This window comes from Paramormyrops kingsleyae, chromosome 21 (genome assembly GCF_048594095.1).
Source record: "Paramormyrops kingsleyae isolate MSU_618 chromosome 21, PKINGS_0.4, whole genome shotgun sequence".
In the NCBI taxonomy this organism is placed as follows: domain Eukaryota; kingdom Metazoa; phylum Chordata; class Actinopteri; order Osteoglossiformes; family Mormyridae; genus Paramormyrops; species Paramormyrops kingsleyae.
This window is the reverse complement of record NC_132817.1, coordinates 15712768-15730653: the sequence shown is the minus strand read 5'-3', so window position 1 is coordinate 15730653 and position 17886 is coordinate 15712768. Positions and strand designations below refer to the sequence as shown.

Here is a 17886-nt window from a genome sequence, read left to right as displayed (position 1 = left end):
TATAAGAGCGCAGCTGTACTAAAGGCTTTTATTGTTTTAGTAGCATAAATATTATTTATATATATATATGGTGAGTCTCCAACTCCAAATGCAAGTAGTCCCTTTAAGGGTATTGACACTGCCCAGGCACCAACACCTGCAGCCGAAAATGCTGTGCTTTGCACGTTGTCATCCTGGGCAGCAGGGGGCGCCTTGTTCCACGTAGCGGGTTTCGCCTAGATTCCCGGCCCCTCGGGAATGCCAGCGTGCCGTTCCGTAGAGGAAGTCGCTGTGGTTATTGCGCTGCGGGATTCCTACTGGGCCGCGGGGGAAGGAAGCGGAGCGCGAGAGCTGAATGCGTGTAGCAGCCGGGCAGAACTGTCCGTGAAGCCGTTTGCGAGAACTTAGGAATAAAGTCCGCTTCCAAGATGTCCGTGGCGGGTTTGAAGAAGCAGTTTTATAAAGCCAGCCAGGTTAGAGAGTAACTTTCTTTTTCGGGAGCGTATTCTGTCACAAAATGAGTCTTAAAGTCCTATTGTGTGTAGGGGGGGGGGGGGTTGTGTGATATGCTGAACATCGTTGAATTACTGCTCAAAAGTACTTGTTGGATCATTGCTGATTAACTGAAGTAATAGATCATCCCGTTTTCCCTAAGGGCGTCTTTAATAGTTAATCTAATACGTTTGTAATAGTTGGCAGCTTCGGTTCCCGAATTAAAGTTTAAACTTCGTTACACTTTCATACTTTTAAGCTGGGGAAAAGTCATAAATTCCAGTCTTAACGTGTGGCTGGAATTGCATAAGGCGTTAAAGTGCCGAAGTGAAAGTTTCTATTATTATCAATTTCATTATTATTTTGTAATTATTCCTTATTTTAATTATTCGTCATTGTCATTAGTCATACCGATGTTGTTCATATTCATAAATTTTTAACTTTATTGGCGAAATGACAGGCATGCCTGGACTGGACGGGCGGACGCCGTTTCCCCCGCGACTTCTGCTCGCCTGTCCCGATGGCCGTTCTCCTGTCATGCGTTTCATATCCACGATAAAAACATGTCCATTCGCTACCCCTCCTACAGCATATTGCCACTGTTTGTCGAGGAAACATCCGTACTGCGTCAATGGGCATTTTAATAAGATTTTGTTCCGTCTCTGTAGAGCTCCCTCGTATGATTTGGGACATGTTTTACCAGTTTTCGCAGATGTTGCTGTGACTATGAGGGGCAATGCAAGGCAATGAATGTGCCTACGTGGTGATGTAAAATACAGAATAATGCGGTCTTATGACAAACCATATGAATCATAAGTACAGTGACGAAGTCGTATTTCTCGTTAGCGCCAAAGAATGTAGTCATGAGATCAAATATACAGTGGAAAAATATTTTGTTTTCCATGTACGGCGTTCCTCTACATTTCTTTGTTACCTACTCGTTGAGTAGCATATGGGGGGGGGGGGGGATTTAATAGCCTGCTTTCAGGAGCCTTCTGCCCCAGTTCTGCTGAGCTCAGCAAGGCAGCTGCTCTCCCCTCCCTAGCTTCCTGTGGACCACCCCCTTGAGTGATGGGCGGAGGCTGGAAGTGTTGTGGGAGAGCTCTGTGCAGGAGAGCGGCTCTAACCTTCAGTGGTGCTGATGCAGCAGATAACTGCTGGGTGATTATGTGTTATGGGTCACCAAGACGATCTTTCTCTGACATGTAGCACGTTTCAGCAAAATGCTAAACTGCTTCAGAGTTTTTATTTTATTTTTGCGAGCTTTGCAATGGCTACATGTAATAGTAACAGTGTTCGCAGTGGGTATTAAAATAATGGTAGTAATAATAAAATTGTGAGAGATAAGGGCTTGCAAGCAAATTTCATCAGACCTCTTGTAATTTATAGATCCCAGTTAGATGTCGCATTTCGGTGTAAAACATTGTCTTTGCCGGAATGGGCATTAGTGTCACCGCAAGGTGTGTGTGTTTGTAGGATTTTGGACGGTCTTCGCACCCAGAGCTGGTTTTAGGAAGAGCAGCCTCTGCTGATAGCTGTGCCGGCCGATGCAGGAAGTTGGACTTTCAGGATGTAAACATGTCCTGTGACGGCCTCCTGTGCTGCAGCCACACGCGTTCAGATACACTTCCTCGCTCTTTCCTTCCCCAGCACTGTCTGCCTCCCCCTTGCTGCCCTATCCAGTCCGAACACTTTCAGATGCAACTCTGGCAAATTTATGAACAGATTTCCTGAGATTATCTCTTTCACAAAGCTGATTCCCCCCCCTTGATTCTTCCTAAGGCCTTTCTGAATGACGGCATTATGCTTACGATCGTCAAAGGAAGTAAGGAAGACCTCAGCATATTTCATATGGATTCCTGAGAGCATACTCAGGGAGCGTGAGCCATCTGTAGGCGGTAGGCGAGTAACTGGAGGGCCCCACCGGCTGTCCGCTGACCTGCCTGCGTGTCTGTAGGCGTGTCGGGCTGCTCAAGGCGTGTTAATGGTCAAACGTGACCTACCAATTGTGATGATAAGGTATTCAGTGTTTGCCTCTTTTCCTTTCGGTTGACTGAAACTGTCATTACCCTTTTTTCCTTCTCGTGTTTTTAATTATGAAGGCCCTTCAGTGTCTCTCAGCGCACACATAGATTGCTCTGTCACCTGCCACCAATTTATTTAACTGGATGTTTCAGGCATAATCATGGTGACTTAATTCATCCTGAGTCTTTAAATTGGAACCCTTTAGGTTCTCGTGACTCACAGGATTGTAATGTGTTTTTTTTTTTTTTATATTAGACTGAGGGTTTGTTTGGAAGGTTGGCTGAGTTATAGTCCACTTGTATTGTGCTGCAGGTCGCGTCAGAGGTAGATCAGGCCTCAGCTCAGTATGGAATGTCTGCAATGCTGTTCTGCTCCATTCCCAGCCTGTGGATAACATCTCAACATGTTGATCTGGTTCGGGCATGTAAATACACTCCTGGTCATTTTTAGGGGTATTGTATGGCTGCCATCTTGACGTCACTCTCGATGTTTGTGTTTTCATGTCAGTTCCTGCTTTATGAGCATGACAGTGCTCCTTTGTTTTGGTGATGCAGTGGGGCACAGTGAGTTGCGAATGGAGAAGGTGGGAGTCTGTTTTACGGCCCTTTTCCACTAGCATACAGGGACCGAGCCATACAGTGAGGAGGGACTAGTTACAGTGCGTTTCCAGCTGACTTCGGCGAGCCATACAGTGAGGAGGGACTAGTTACAGTGCGTTTCCAGCTGACTTCGGCGAGCCATACAGTGAGGAGGGACTAGTTACAGTGCGTTTCCAGCTGACTTCGGCGAGCCATACAGTGAGGAGGGACTAGTTACAGTGCGTTTCCAGCTGACTTCGGGTCTCCCCTTTAGAAGGGTCAGCTCGTTAAAGGCGTTGCTGGGTTTGGAGAGTGACAGTGATGTAAAACCAAAGAGACGCTTATTTACTGTTCATATGGAGTACATTTTGATTTACTAGGGTGGGAGTTGGGACCGATTCTGTTAGAAATAGCGATTCTTCGAGGCGACAATATTGATATGACCATGAGAGTTAAAAAAAAATAAATAAAATTCTAAAAATCTATTTAAACATGTTACTGAAATGATGTTGTCCACATGTTGTATATTTGCCCGGTTGCACACAGCCTGATCTTGTTAAGGGAGTGACATACACAAATTTGGCATGGTGCTATCAAGAATGAGTAAGCGTTTGAGGAGACTGTCCTTGCACCATCTCACTTTAAAGCCACAACTAATCTCAAGTGTGTGAAATGTAAACTTTCACTGAATATCTCTATAACTCTTCCCTGAACAGTTTCTAAACAAATTGAATTATTTGTACTTTTTTAAGCTCCTCTCATGGGCTTTCCCCTTACCCTGTGTCTTGCACTTTCGTTGGCTGTAGCTCGTTGCCGCACTCATTGGCAATTGTTCTCATTGGCTGTAGCTCATTGCTGCACTCATTGGCAATTGTTCTCATTGGCTGTAGCTCATTGCTGCACTCATTGCGTGTCGCAACATTTTTCACACTACAGTATTTGGAGTTGCCGATAGGTTCAGATATTTAGCCCGCTAGTTATCTGATGAGCATCTGCGATGCATCAGCGACTCTCTTCGGTCACGTCTTTGAACTAATAGCGATCGAGCGCTGATTTACCAGTGCCAAATGAATAGCGACTTTCCTCTGATCTGGGTTTTTTTTGCTTACGATAGCCAAAAACTTTTGGCAAGTGGAGAACTGGAACAAAAATCATACAGTGTAAACTTAGCGTTATATTTTAGCCAGGTCTGAATTTCCTGGCAAAAGCACGCGCTCAGATGTAGTTTAAAATGAGTCAGTATGCTGGATGTGTTTCCAGAAAAATATCAGAGTTCGGTATAACCGAGCCAACAGACATTCTGAGTCTTTTCAACTGCAATCTCCCTGGTGTTGGAGTAATTTGTTGGGATGCCAAAATGTTCCCAAGCTACTGGTTGTGATGTGGGAGGGTCTTTCAGCTGTGACTCGGAGCCCCAATTAGCATAATGTTTTCCATGTTGAACATCTACTTGTGAATTTAGAATTCACCCATCTCAAGAAATGTATTAATTTGTGCCGTTGCGCATTCCAGACTGAAAATGCTGTGACTGAAATTCCCACGACAAATGCGTGTTCCGTTACAGCCCTTGGCTTTAATTTAAATGTGGAGCTGAAATGATCTTCAGCAAAATCTGTTTAAAAATTGTGATGCATATTGACTCGCCGAACATATATCAATATAATTTTGATTCGAGCATTAGCATTCGCTTGCATAAATCTGCATTTCAAATCCATTCCATTCACCTGTTCTGTAGTATTTTAAGTAGGTGGTTGGACGTTTTCAAGTTCCGAGTTATCAGAAATGCGTCAGTATATTGCCATGTGCAGTATAACTAATAATGAATAATATAGAATATGTCCTTCTTTCCTTCAGATAATCAATGCATATTGAAGTAAAATATCAGTATCTCCCTGCATTTCGACTAATCAGATGGTGGTGAAACAGTCAGCTTGGTTTGGTCACGCTTTGAGCCCTCCTTAGTAAGCAGGGCCTGCAACACTGCAGATCTTGTTACATACAGTAAATAAGGGACATTTCAGGCAGGCGTTAAAAGGGAAGTTCACCAAAGGAGAGTATTTGCTCTTATTGAAAGATATGCATATGACTCCAGAAAACAGATGACAAATTCCGGGATTAACAACAATTAACAAGATCGGTTAGTTATGGATAGCACAGTTCAAAGTGGTGATCAGTATCCTTCACAAGGTGTGGATGAGCCTTACAGCGACTTGACTTGGACACAGAATCATAACTTATTCCAAAAAAGGAAGCATCTCAGGTGCATGGAAACCAGGAAAAGAGAAAGTCTTTCTGAAAATGTACAACAAATCATACATCCTGCTTGTTACTAAATCAGACAAAACATGCATATCATTCGAAGTATTTACAAAAGGGATAACTTAGATTGAACAGTGAACGTTTTCCATTCCTGAAATATAGGGACCTGGCAACATTCACCCGTATTGAACCCAGACAAATATGACCACCTTATATGGGCTCTCACTCCTTATACCAGTATAGGAATATATACTGACCCCTAATGGGTGGGAGTATAATTACAAATAAAATATCTGGTGGCAAACCGGTGTTTGTTACAACTTACAAGCCATGTCGACGTGGGCTCGGGTCGGATAATTTACAATGGAAAGCCATCAGTTCGCAGTATGACTCAGTTCTTGGTTGCAGCGGAGAAGCGCCATTGCATTTGGTATCAGCAGTGTCAGGCTGCGGCTGATGTCTTCCTGTCATTGATTTCCTCTTGTCTCGGCGTTGACCCACATTGCCACCACATTTCCTCTTCCATAGTGTGACAAACAGAATCGCCTATGAGTTTGGCCAGCACGTCCGTGTGGGGCGAGATGTGAGCCGGTCCGCAGCCTGACCTTCCTGGACAGATTTGTCCTCCTCTTGTCCTGTTTGAGGGGCTTAGACCCTCTGTATCAGACCGTTGCATATCTGCTGTCTGGAAGTGTGACCAGTGGATTATCGTTTATCGCCTGTTGGCTGCTGGTTTTACCTCCAGCCCTTTCTTCTGCGTCAATGAGTACAGTTACTTGTGTTCTTTCTCTCTGCACTTCTTTAAAAAAAAAAAAAAGTATTTATCAAGAAACCTTAAGTTTGTGCTAATAAAGTGTTGACTTTGTCTAAATTACCCCAGTTATGGTTTCTTACACACTAATTTCTAGAGACTTGAAATTTCAAATGTTTGAAGAAGCCAACATATAATAGGTTAGCATTTAGCTGTAGTTTAACAGTTGGCTGAGTGGTGCCCCGTTGGTTTATGGGCCAAATTAGATGACATGAAAGGTTTTTTTGTTTTTTGTATTTCACTCGCAGAGGCCTTTAGCCTCAAGGCAACCATGACGAAAGTCTTCCTATCAGGTCTGGGTGAACTCTTCATGGTAAATGATAAGCCAATACCTCCATATCGCTCGTGGTACCTGTTTACTATAATGAGAGCATTGGCGCCGTTGTAAAAACTACTTCTTGGAGAAGAGGATGAAGAACAACAAAAGGGAAAAAAATAGTTTGTTTACTTGTGATTGTCTGTGTTTTGTGCATCTTGTGCGCAGGTTTTTCAGGCGTCCTGCTTCGTGTCCTGTGTGTTGGTTTGGCCACATCGGCTAAGTGGTATAAGGGAAGTAGGGCAGTCAGGTTGGGGTTGAATGAAAACAAGATCACAGCAGTTACCGCATGTCACACGGTAGCATGTGTCTGAGTCACAGACAAAGCATGCAGATGCTCGAGTTGCTCACGTTTGAAGACTTGATTCTTGGAACATGCAGATAGTGTAGAGAAGTAGTAACATACAGTATGAATGTCTGTGAAAGTAGAGATGAATTGTTGGACTATAATTTGAAGAAACAATTTAAGCCACATATCCTGAAATCCTGAAAGTGTTATGTAACAAAAATGTGTTTCTATTTTATGGTTATATTTTTGTGTATTCGAATGGAGAATGAGTGAATGTGCGAGAAGCTTCAGTAGTGCTTATTTATCACTGTGAAGGTAAAACATTGTTTGTATCAGATTAGAATATTCCCCATAACTCCTCCCAATAACTTAACTTTTTCTCTTGTGAGGCAGCGAGCTTCCTGGTGAATTAAGAGGGAAAACCACTAAGCTTTTGAAAATGGCTATGAGATGCTTGTCTGTGTAAGTGATTGTGGTGCTTTTGAGATGCATGGCTGCTCTTGTGGAACCGTGAACATGAAGGTCCTCGTTTATGCTGATGTTCAGAGATCAGGCCTCACTCGACCTTGATTAGCTTCTCTCATATCTGTTATGACTTTCAGCTGGGAGCGGACAGGATGTTTAGTCTGTTATCTCTGTTCTTGATATTCTTGACTAGGGACGCTTTTGGCCTCTGCTACTTGGGGGGGAGGGGGGGGTAAATGGATGTCATGGTGCATAATTTGTTAATGCTCTTTTGTCATTTGATTGTCACAAGAAGCTCTGTGAAGGCAATAGTGTGCTGGCCCTCTGTGCTTTGTTACGCCGTCAGCCCCGTGCACACAGATGTGCGTCCCGCTCCGTGACGTTAGTTCCACGTTAGTTACATAAATTTATTTATTTAAACTGTCACAGGGAAGGAAACTGATGGTTTTAATGGTGGCTCATTTTCAAAATTATGTAGAATATGTAAAAATATATAAAATCAGTATAAAATTTACCACTGCTGCTTTTGCATGAACTCTGCATGCACATTATGTATTAGAAGGTTGCAAACTCTCACGCATCTGGCGTGACTCGCTCACGCAAGAAATCCCGCGACAAATCTATATCATTCCATTATAAACATAAAATTAGCTACATTTAAAGCATTAGGTTAGTTTGCAAACCATACAAATCATTTACAAAGTAATAAAGCTGTTACATACACGTGAAGGCGTGGGCAGACTTGTCTGTAATTGAAAATCTCACGCCAGCCTGCTGACCATAGTTGGCAACACTTTATTATGTAAGATGATGCGGCTAAGCGTCGGGGCTAACCTTCGTATTAGCAGTGATTGTTTTGACATGTAGGAATCGTAGAAAGCAAATTTAGCAAAATAATTTAAGTCAACAAAGACAGGCTTGGTTACTCCGTGAGGCAAAATGGCGCATATCTATGGTTAACCTCACATTATTTTCCTGAATGTCTTCTTTTAGGATGTACTTGCATGGCAGTCGTTTTGCGGTGATATTTATGTTCTTTGCAATACTTAGACGACTGCATTTTCATTGGAAAATTTAGACCCTCGTACACTATACGCATCTTCCTTCCGAGAAGGAAAATTGTAATTGATGATGTTTAGTAATTGAGTAATCGAGTTTGAGTAATCGTGAGATCTCTGCTTTTCAGATGTTTTATTAAATTACTTGTATAAACTTGTTTTCATACCTCCTCTTGATAATTTATCAGTGCACAATTTGCAGCCCTCTATGCTTTTTTTGTTGTGGTCTCTTATTTTGGTCATTAATGGTATCACTGATACGTCATCATGTGGTATCGGTTATAGGCATCAGCACTTTGTCACAAGGATGAGTACCAGTGCATGAGCACTGTATCTAACCTGATACAAGTATTGGTGCAACCCTACTTTGTTTAGATTTTCATATGCCATATAAAAGCCTAAATGTTAAACCTGACTGTCATAGTGGCCCAATTTTTGCCTCTGACCATGAGGCAGTGTCACATTTTACAAGACACTAATCACAAAGTGGCCTGTGTTACATTTGCTGTGGACAGCTGTGCCAAACCCTTCTGCTCATGGGAATGTGGGCGGGGCTCATCTGACTGCACATGTCCCCTCTCTGCATCTCTGTCTGTTTCTGTTGCACTGACTCTTTCCATCCTTCAGTAGATTTTTACTTTAATTTTAGTGGTACTTTTCAGATTCCAGTGGGTTATCTACATGCTGTGTGTTAGAGATCTTTTGATCCAAAAAAAAAGCCTACAACGTGATCTACTTAGATTTCCAGAAGGCCTTTGATGTTGTCCCCCACAAACGGCTCTTGCTTAAGCTCAAAGCTGCAGGAATTTTAGGAACTGTTGCAGCTTGGATCGAAAACTGGTTAATAGACAGGAAGCAGCGGGTAGTTATTAGAGGCACAATGTCGCAGTGGGCCTGCATTCATAGTGGGGTACCACAGGGTTCAATGTTAGGACCACTATTGTTCCTAATTTACATTAATGATATTGACACCAATACATACAGTAAACTGGTTAAATTTGCAGATGACACCAAGGTTGGTGGTGTAGCAGATACTTAATTAGCAGCACAGAGGCTACAATAGGATCTTGATTTAATTAGCAACTGGGCTGATACCTGGCAGATGAAATTTAACGTAGATAAATGTAAGGTAATCCATGCAGGGAGCAGAAATATAAAGTATAGATATTTTATGGGTTCCACTGAAATATAGGTAGCTGATTATGAGAAAGACCTCGGTGTGTATGTTGATGCTTCTATGTCCCACTGTCGCCAGTGTGGGGAAGCAATAAAAAAGGCCAGTAGGATGTTGGGTTACATCTCTAGGTGTGTGGCGTTCGGCTACTTTAATATTAGTTTAAATACTAGAACTCGTGGCCATAGGAGGAAATTAGCGGGAGAACATTTTAAACTGAATTTGAGAAAACACTTCTTTACACGGTGTGTAGTTAGAGTATGTAATAGTCTTCCTGCTAGTGTAGCGCAAGCTAAAACCCTGGGCTCCTTTAAATCAGAGCTAGATAAGATTTTAACAACTCCGAGCTATTAGGTAAGTTCTCCCCAAACGAGCTTGATGGGCCGAATGACCCCCTCTCGTTTGTAAATTTATGTTCTTATGTTCTTATTGCATTGCCGTGTGTTTGGTTTGAATGGCATCTGAACTGGTATCTTGCTCTGCACAGCCCTGAGATGCCTCTGCCTAATCCCTTCCCCCCCCCCCCAACCCCCCCTGGTCACAGATGGTGAGTGAGAAGGTTGGCGGAGCAGAGGGAACCAAACTGGACGAAGACTTCAAAGACCAGGAAAGGGTAGGCAACCCCGAGCACATCTGCATTTCTGGGGTCGGAAAGATTTCAGACATCACAGGCCAAGACAGTCTACTCTCTGATGTCCGTGCTGGTACTGCCTATGTGATATGTCCTCTCTTTGAAGGCTGTAACTAACGTGGAAAGCTCTGGAGAGCAGAGCATGTGAGCGAAGCGATGAGAATTTCAATGAGAATTTCTGCTCATTGCTCATAAACGGTTCGCTCCCCCGCTCTCATCCACTGCAGACTGCCCTGCTCACTATCGCTCCCCCCTCTGGTCAGTTCTCACCCCGCTCCAGTGAAATTGCTCACCGCTCGCTCAAAAAAATAAAAAAATAAAAATCTGCATTGTATTTTAGCTGAAACTGTAGCCTGGCATCAAAATAACTGAGCATCCAAATCCACATTCAAGCAGAAATTATTTATTTGAAGATGTTAGCAGCTTCGGTTCCACTATGCAAAAGCAGGGTTGCCAACTTTGGTCAGCTGGCCGGCGTGAGATTTTCAATTGGAGACCAGTCTGCACGCACACGCACATGCATTTACATACAGTAGTTTCAGTGCCCTGTAAATAAACTACCCCAGCGCTTCTGATGTAGCTAATTTTAGGTTTATAATGGAATAATATAGATTTGCCATAATATTTCTTGTGCAAGAGTCTGAAAGCATGAGTGTTACGTCAAATGCGTGAGAGCTGCCAACCCTGTGAAAGTGGAGTGAGATGGAGTGAGAGATAAGGTGACACTGCAGTTTTTTTCAAATGTGCTGCTCTGCACTTGCTCCCGGCCAAAAGCCTCCCGCTCCCGCTCCCGCTCCGCTCCGCTCACTTGCTCTGCTGCCGAAAGGAGCGGTCAGTGATGGCACACCTGTGCAGCCCCCAGGTGTGCATAGAAGTCTCTGAGCTTCTGTTAATCAATGCCCTTTTACTGGACACAATACAGTCATTCACCTGCCCAAATTCAATAGCTGACATTGAATGAATGAAAATTCCAGATTCAATTTGCATAGAACCTCTTTGGGTTCTGAAGGAAATCTGCTGTAAGAGGATCAGTTTATGTTTAGTGCTTGTGAATATTTTATTAGCATTTGTTGTAGCCTGAGTGTGTGCTGACTTACCTGTGTTATAGAAAGTAGATGTGACCAGCAAAGCTGTGATGGAAATCATCTCTAAAACCTCAGAGTACCTGCAACCCAACCCTGGTAAGTGTGTCTGTAGTGGAGTGGTTTTTATCATGGAATGGGGGGCAACGTGTCATGGCAGTCGATGGCAAACGCATCTCCCCCCTTTTCCGTCATAGCTTCCAGAGCAAAGCTGTCCATGCTGAACACCATGTCAAAGATCCGTGGGCAGGTGAAAAATCCTGGGTACCCGCAGGCAGAGGGGCTGCTGGGGGAGTGCATGACCAAGTACGGCCGGGAGCTGGGGGAGGACACCAACTTTGGTAAGTCAGAGTAAGGGGGTGGCATTTGAAACATTTGGACAGTTCAATGGATTCTGGGATGACTTGGGAACCCAGAGGAACCTAGTAACCGTGTTGTCCTGTGTTGTGTGCTGTGGAATTTGTAGTGACGATCTACCTTCTCCTATGCTTCAGGAAACGCCCTCTTAGATGTAGGGGAGTCAATGAAGATGTTGGCTGAGGTGAAGGACTCCCTTGACATCGACGTCAAGCAGAACTTCATTGACCCTTTGCAGAGTCTCAATGATAAGGACCTGCGAGAGATTCAGGTAGGAAAGGAAACCCCGCAGGGCACTACTGTTGGAAGTCTGCTTCTTTGTGTGTTCATTTTAAGTGTAAGACACTCTCTAGGAATACTAATTGCAAGCGTAATTGGATTTTGTGTTTTTTCAATTGTACCCTAAAAATGCAAACTCTTATACTTTGCTGTGTCATGTACAAGATTGCAGAAATGTTGACAGTGTTTCCTGTGACCGGGCTTTTCTTGCGGGCATCCCGTACTGGACACCATATGAGATGCAGCTGAGTTTAACTTCCTGTTGCAAAAAGCCTTAATGACAAGGCTGAACTCCTGTGACCTAAATCTGGCCTGTAGTTGTGTTTTGAAGGTTGCATCAGTGCTGCAGGTGGTCTGTGGAGGGCCCCCAACCCTGTACTTACAGTCCTGTCTCCACCAGCATCACCTGAGAAAGCTGGAGGGGCGCCGCCTGGACTATGACTACAAGAAGAAGCGGCAGGGGAAAATGGCGGACGAGGAGGTGCAGCAGGCACTGGAGAAGTTCCACGAGTCCAAGGAGGTGGCTGAGAGCAGCATGTATAACCTTCTGGAGACTGACGTAAGATCTTTTTCCTGAGCTACCCAGGACGCTTTGGTGTATTTCTTCTGTTTTGAAAAGAACACAACCAACTATGCTTCATAGAATGTAAAACTAATCGTTTTGGAGGGGAAGCATCATTTCATTGTTTCCTGTGTCTGCGCAGATCGAGCAGGTGAGCCAGCTGTCATCGCTGGTGGAGTCACAGCTGCACTACCACAAGCAGGCTGTGCAGATCCTGGAGGAGCTGTCAGATAAACTGAAGGACAGGTCAGAGTGAGTGAGTGATTCAGTAAGGGAGTGAGTGATTCAGTAAGGGAGTGAGTGATTCAGTACGGGAGTGAGTGATTCAGTACGGGAGTGAGTGATTCAGTAAGGGAGTGAGTGATTCAGTAAGGGAGTGAGTGATTCAGTAAGGGAGTGGGTGATTCAGTAAGGGAGTGGGTGATTCAGTAAGGGAGTGAGTGATTCAGTAAGGGAGTGAGTGATTCAGTAAGGGAGTGAGTGATTCAGTAAGGGAGTGAGTGATTCAGTACGGGAGTGAGTGATTCAGTACGGGAGTGGGTGATTCACTAAGGGAGTGGGTGATTCACTAAGGGAGTGAGTGATTCAGTAAGGGAGTGAGTGATTCAGTAAGGGAGTGAGTGATTCAGTGAGTGAGTGATGTGCTGAAAGCTTTAACCTGAAATCAGGCTGTGTTTTTGTCTGATTTGTAACTTTGCTATTTTTTTCATGGTTTGTGTTCCGTGCTGCAAACACGGCTGGTTTGTTTGCTACCTCTGTGGCTGTAAGACACGTCGTGGCGCTTCCTTCACAGCCATGTTAGTGGGTGACGACACGGCCAATCAATTAACCGTTCGCCTGTCTCACTGTGGCCGTGACACATACTCTACTCCTGTCACCGGTTTTGGCCTTGCTGTGCTTTGTAAACATTAACCGTGGGCCTGTTGATCATTCTCCCAGTGTGTGGTTAACCATGACGTCTCGCAACTGGCAGTGCAAGTTTAACCCATATGAGAGGGTTTGTGTGCTTCTGATTTGCATGAAGTCCGTTTAACCCTGTTTTTGCATAAGAGGTCCATGATAGGGCGCTTTGGGGTTCTGTTGTGCTGAGACAGGTTGACTCTGCTTGAATGTTGGTTGGGCCTTTATTTATTTATTTTAAAATGCGGTTCTGGGTCTGTCTCCCTGGCAGGATAAATGAGGCCCAGTCACGCCCACGCAGAGAATACACCCCCAAGCCGAAGCCAAGCTTTGAGTACAGTGACCCTAACCAGTCAAACGGCAGTTTCACCCCTTCTGTAGTTCCACCTCCTCGTTCTGCAGGTGAGACGTGGACTCTCCCCCTCAGTCTGTCACTCAGTTTGACTGACATACCGATTGACCAATGGGAAACATTGCATACCAGGTCTCAATGGGAAACATTGTGTATCTGGTTCCTTGGTTCACACATGCAGAAGGGATTGATGATGTTTTGCATATCTGCTCTTGTGATGTCGCCAGCCTCATCGTTCCTCAGAAGGTCGCGGAAGCACCAGCGTGAGTCAGAGTGCGCACACACAGCTGGTGTGGAGGCTGAAGGGTGCACGTGCACGCACACGCGCACACACACACATGCATGTTCACATGTTCACTCGACACAGGTTGCATGGTGGGTTTGAGCTTCGAAGATTATGACACATTTAATTTTCCAAGATCTGCCATGATTTCATATTGGTAACACCAAGTGCAATTGGTGGGGGGGTGGGGGGGCAAAGAATGGCCACCAAAGCAGGACCCACTGTTTAGCTATGTGCTTGTCCTCTGGTTTGCTGAGCCAAAGATTAAAGCAGAGCTGCTGCATTCCTGTGGCTTGAGTGACATGTCAACACTGCCTGACCTCACCGCACATGCTCACCTCGTCCCCTACGGGACGGTCGGTCACCCTGTGGCAATACACTGGGAATCACTTTTGCATCTGTTCCTGTGTGACTCCCCTGGTCACGGACCCCGGGCAGAGTATGCTGAGCAGCCAGGAAGCTGTTCAGTGGAGACGTGGGTTTGGGGAATAAGTGTATGGGGTACTAACTGTGTTAGGAGTACAAGAGGCTCCCTGCCTGCCTCTCTGCGTCCACACTGCTACGTTTTCAAGCAAAAACCATCTCCATCCATGCACGCGTTTTCACATCATTTCCAAATGCATTTCCTACACTGAAACAAGCGTCAGCGTTGGTCGCGTAGTTATTAGCCTACATTGGGCATTCACATCGACAGTGACTAGTACAGTACTTCCTTTTCACGCATAAATGTAGAAGTAACACTATGGGTCACGCTGTGAAGCTGCATACAGCCATTGAACGTAGCTCCTCCATATCCACCATGTTGGAATAGTTTACTTTCCATGTAGGTGATCAGATTATGAGTAGGGACCAATTAGGTTGCTTTTAGAATCTGCATTTTTATAAATCTGTTTCACTCATCCACCCTACAAGGCTGAAGTATATGTACGTGAGAACATTTACAAAAGTCTCCATTCTTGGGGGCTGAAAACTCCACAATAGTGTGGACCAAAGGCAAAAACGGAGACTGATGTCTTTGTTTTTAAACGAAAACGTAGCAGTGTGGACGTAGCTTTAGTGGTGTTTGGGCTGAGGAAGGACACCACTAACTATGGGGGTCTGGTCCAGCCCTAGTGGGGTACAGGGTGAACTTCCCCTATGGTTTGTAATTACCCAGCAGCACCCAGTCTTCCATGAGCTTCTGCTTCACACCGACCATTTGGGGGATGAGCTAAAGGTCATGGATACATTTTCTGGAGGTCTGGGTCCTGCTGGAAACGTTCTCACCTTCTCTTGATATCACTTTGATTTGATTTCACACCTAGCCGCCTCTTTTCTCACGCTGACGCACCCCCCCCCCCTCCCCCATACGCCCCACAGCAGCTGAGCCCTGCTGCAAGGCCCTATACGACTTCGATCCAGAGAATGAGGGCGAGCTGGGCTTCAGGGAGGGTGACATCATCACGCTGACCAATCAGATCGACGAGAACTGGTACGAAGGCACCCTACGCGGCCAGTCAGGATTCTTCCCGCTCAACTATGTTGAAGTGGTTGTGCCACTGCCTCACTAAGCTAAAGAAGTCGGGGGAGGGGTGGGGGGGGTGCTGGTGTTCAGAATCCAGGGTCTTCATGACTCAGCATTAACTCTGTCATCCTCAGATGCATGTTTTCTAGACATCTGCAGGGTTTAAAGGATGGTAATTGGCAAAGGGGAGGAATGTTACAGAGATCTAATCACACTTTAACAAATGCAAACTATATACATCTCTAACACAGTCCCAAAGCCACAAATGAAAATTGTGCAAGAAATGTCAAAAGGCCATTTATCACATACACCTAGCCACAAATTCATAAGGAAAACAGGCACAAGAATTGATAGAACTCCCTTCAGCACACTGTGCACCATATATGGGCAATTTTTTTTTTTTTTTTTGTTAGAGCTTATCTTGGTTTTTGGCTCCACCTGGTGGACAGAGCGTAACATAAGCTTGCCAGCATTGTAGCTTCACGGCAACACTGGTGTACTGCGTGGGGTTAGTTAGCGCCCACCAGTAAGAGCTAGTTACCACTAATAGAACATTTCATGGGAACAGGGGGGTATCGTGTTCAGATATATTTTTCCTCCCCTCAATTGATCTTGGCCATCACAGTTCTAGTTGAGATCTCACAAGTTACCTATAAGACTGGGGTCTGCCTGAGTGCCTCTGTGGGGTGAGGGTTACACTGTGCCTTGTCGAGGTGGTCTGCAGCCTCCGCCTCTGGCAGACCCCACGACATCCATGCTGAGCCACTCGTTTGCCATCTCCTACCCAGGCGATGGAAGGAGTCCTCTTTCCCACCATGTGGTTAAGCATGGAGCTTGATACTCCTGCCAGGAAGAGCAAATGACTGGCTTTATGTGCCTTTACACGCTGATCTAACACATCCTTGGCGGGTGACACTGCTGGCGGTGTCTATCTTGGGGGGGTTGCCCTGCGACATGTATCCTTAATCTAGAGCTGGAGGAATGTCTTGACTTTGTGGTTGACTGGGACACATTTCCTGTGAAGCTGTAGCTGTGGATGAGTACAAAAGGACGATAACTGTGTAAGTGCTAATATGCAAAGCGCTCCTGCTGGGAATGTCATTGGATCACAGGCAGCAGAATTACTGGGGCTGTGTAGAGGCAGGACTGGGAGTGATTAGATGGGGCTGGATCGTGGCACCAAGCTACATGCAGCAGTTGGAGAAAAAAAAACAAGCCATGCTAAACGCACCCGTCTAACCCTCTGTTTTCTGCGGTTTCATGCAACAGATATGTGACCAGGGTCCACAAGCGTGGAACCCTGTTTCTGTCCTGTGCTCGCCTTCCCCCATCAGTGCCAATTTTTCTGTGCTTTGCTTTGTTTAAAAAAACAAAAAACTCTTAATCCCCCTCGAATCTTAAACTTGAGCCGTTGGTTTACAACTTCATGTTTACATGTTTCTTCTACTCGAGATTGAGGAGGACCTCCAAATGGCAACCGTGCTAAAGAATTAATTGGGACAACCCCTTGTGGTTCCTTGGCGTGAATTAGCAGGCAGTCGGTAAGCCCAAGACTGTCCCTGCGACGGCGTCGGTCTGGGGGTATCTGCTGGTACTAGGATGCGTTTCTATGATGGCGTGATGGTTGGCGATCAGAAAGGGGGCCTTAGTGACACCTTAACAGCTGACTGGGTTGTCGGTGTCCTCAGAGTGAGACAGTTTCATTCTCTGTCTGTTTACTTTTGTTACACTACGCTTCTTAACTAAGGATTTTCTATGTATGGTCAACATGTAACTCAACAAGAGTATCAGAACCATTTGATATTAAAAAAAAACAAAAACATTTTGTTACAATAGTATTAATATACCAAAATCATATTGTAAAATCTTATATAAAAGTTCCTTCCATTCTGCATGTATGTTTGTACCTTTCAAATTATGCTTTTTAATGGAAAATGTGCCTATGTGACCAATAATTGAATTTTTCCTTGTTATGCATAATCTTGTTTTTTATTATAAAATTAAGATATTGTCTCGTCTGTCTTCCATAAGTAAAAACTGTTGAAAAATATTAAATCTGTTTATTTCTCACCCTTGTTCCCTCTGAATGAATTAATAAGTCTTCATTGTATTTTGTTAGATTCTCAGAAGAAAGAGAAGGACTGGTCATGTGGTGTCTGGGTAGAAAACGTATCCATTCAGTATCCTGAGTGGACCATCTGACGTGGGCATGCGTGATGTTTGTTACCAGGTACTTGGTGACTTCATTCATGCATTTTCTAATCCCTAACCCTCTAATGGATCATGGATCTGATGGCTTGGAGTCCAGCCTAGGCAAGGATGGAGCCATAGGCAGGGTAGTACCCTGGATGGGATCTCTTTGGTCTACAGCATGTGATCAGAGAGCCCAGACAAAGCCCATGTAACACAGGAAACCCCCCACTTGTGTAGGCATGAGGCAACAGTGCGATCCACTGTGCCGCCCAACAGTACTACTTAAATGTCAGCAGA

At 44.7% G+C, this 17886-nt stretch overlaps 1 protein-coding gene across 2 annotated transcripts; it reads left to right on the top strand.

Annotated features, from left to right (window-relative positions):
* Positions 1–241: 241 nt before the first annotated feature.
* Positions 242–17466, top strand: LOC111836596 (endophilin-A2-like). Of its 2 annotated transcripts, XM_023798008.2 has the most exons (10): positions 242–452; positions 9991–10059; positions 11186–11258; positions 11357–11500; positions 11654–11787; positions 12196–12354; positions 12500–12603; positions 13529–13659; positions 13837–13872; positions 15252–17466. In XM_023798008.2, the coding sequence occupies exons 1-10, from the start codon at positions 408–410 to the stop codon at positions 15440–15442; spliced, it is 1086 nt and encodes a 361-aa protein (XP_023653776.1). In that variant the 5' UTR covers positions 242–407; the 3' UTR covers positions 15443–17466. The 2 variants fall into 2 exon arrangements, with proteins under 2 accessions (XP_023653776.1, XP_023653777.1); XM_023798009.2 differs by lacking the exon at positions 13837–13872 and having other exon boundaries at positions 244–452.
* Positions 17467–17886: the final 420 nt, after the last annotated feature.

Excerpts from the sequence above, each read along its gene's own strand:
- LOC111836596 (XM_023798008.2), top strand. The coding sequence starts at position 408 with ATGTCCGTGGCGGGTTTGAAGAAGCAGTTTTATAAAGCCAGCCAG. Across the intron at positions 11,259-11,356 it reads GTACCTGCAACCCAACCCTG|CTTCCAGAGCAAAGCTGTCC; the intron begins GTAAGTGTGTCT and ends TTTCCGTCATAG. Across the intron at positions 13,873-15,251 it reads AAGGTCGCGGAAGCACCAGC|CAGCTGAGCCCTGCTGCAAG; the intron begins GTGAGTCAGAGT and ends TACGCCCCACAG.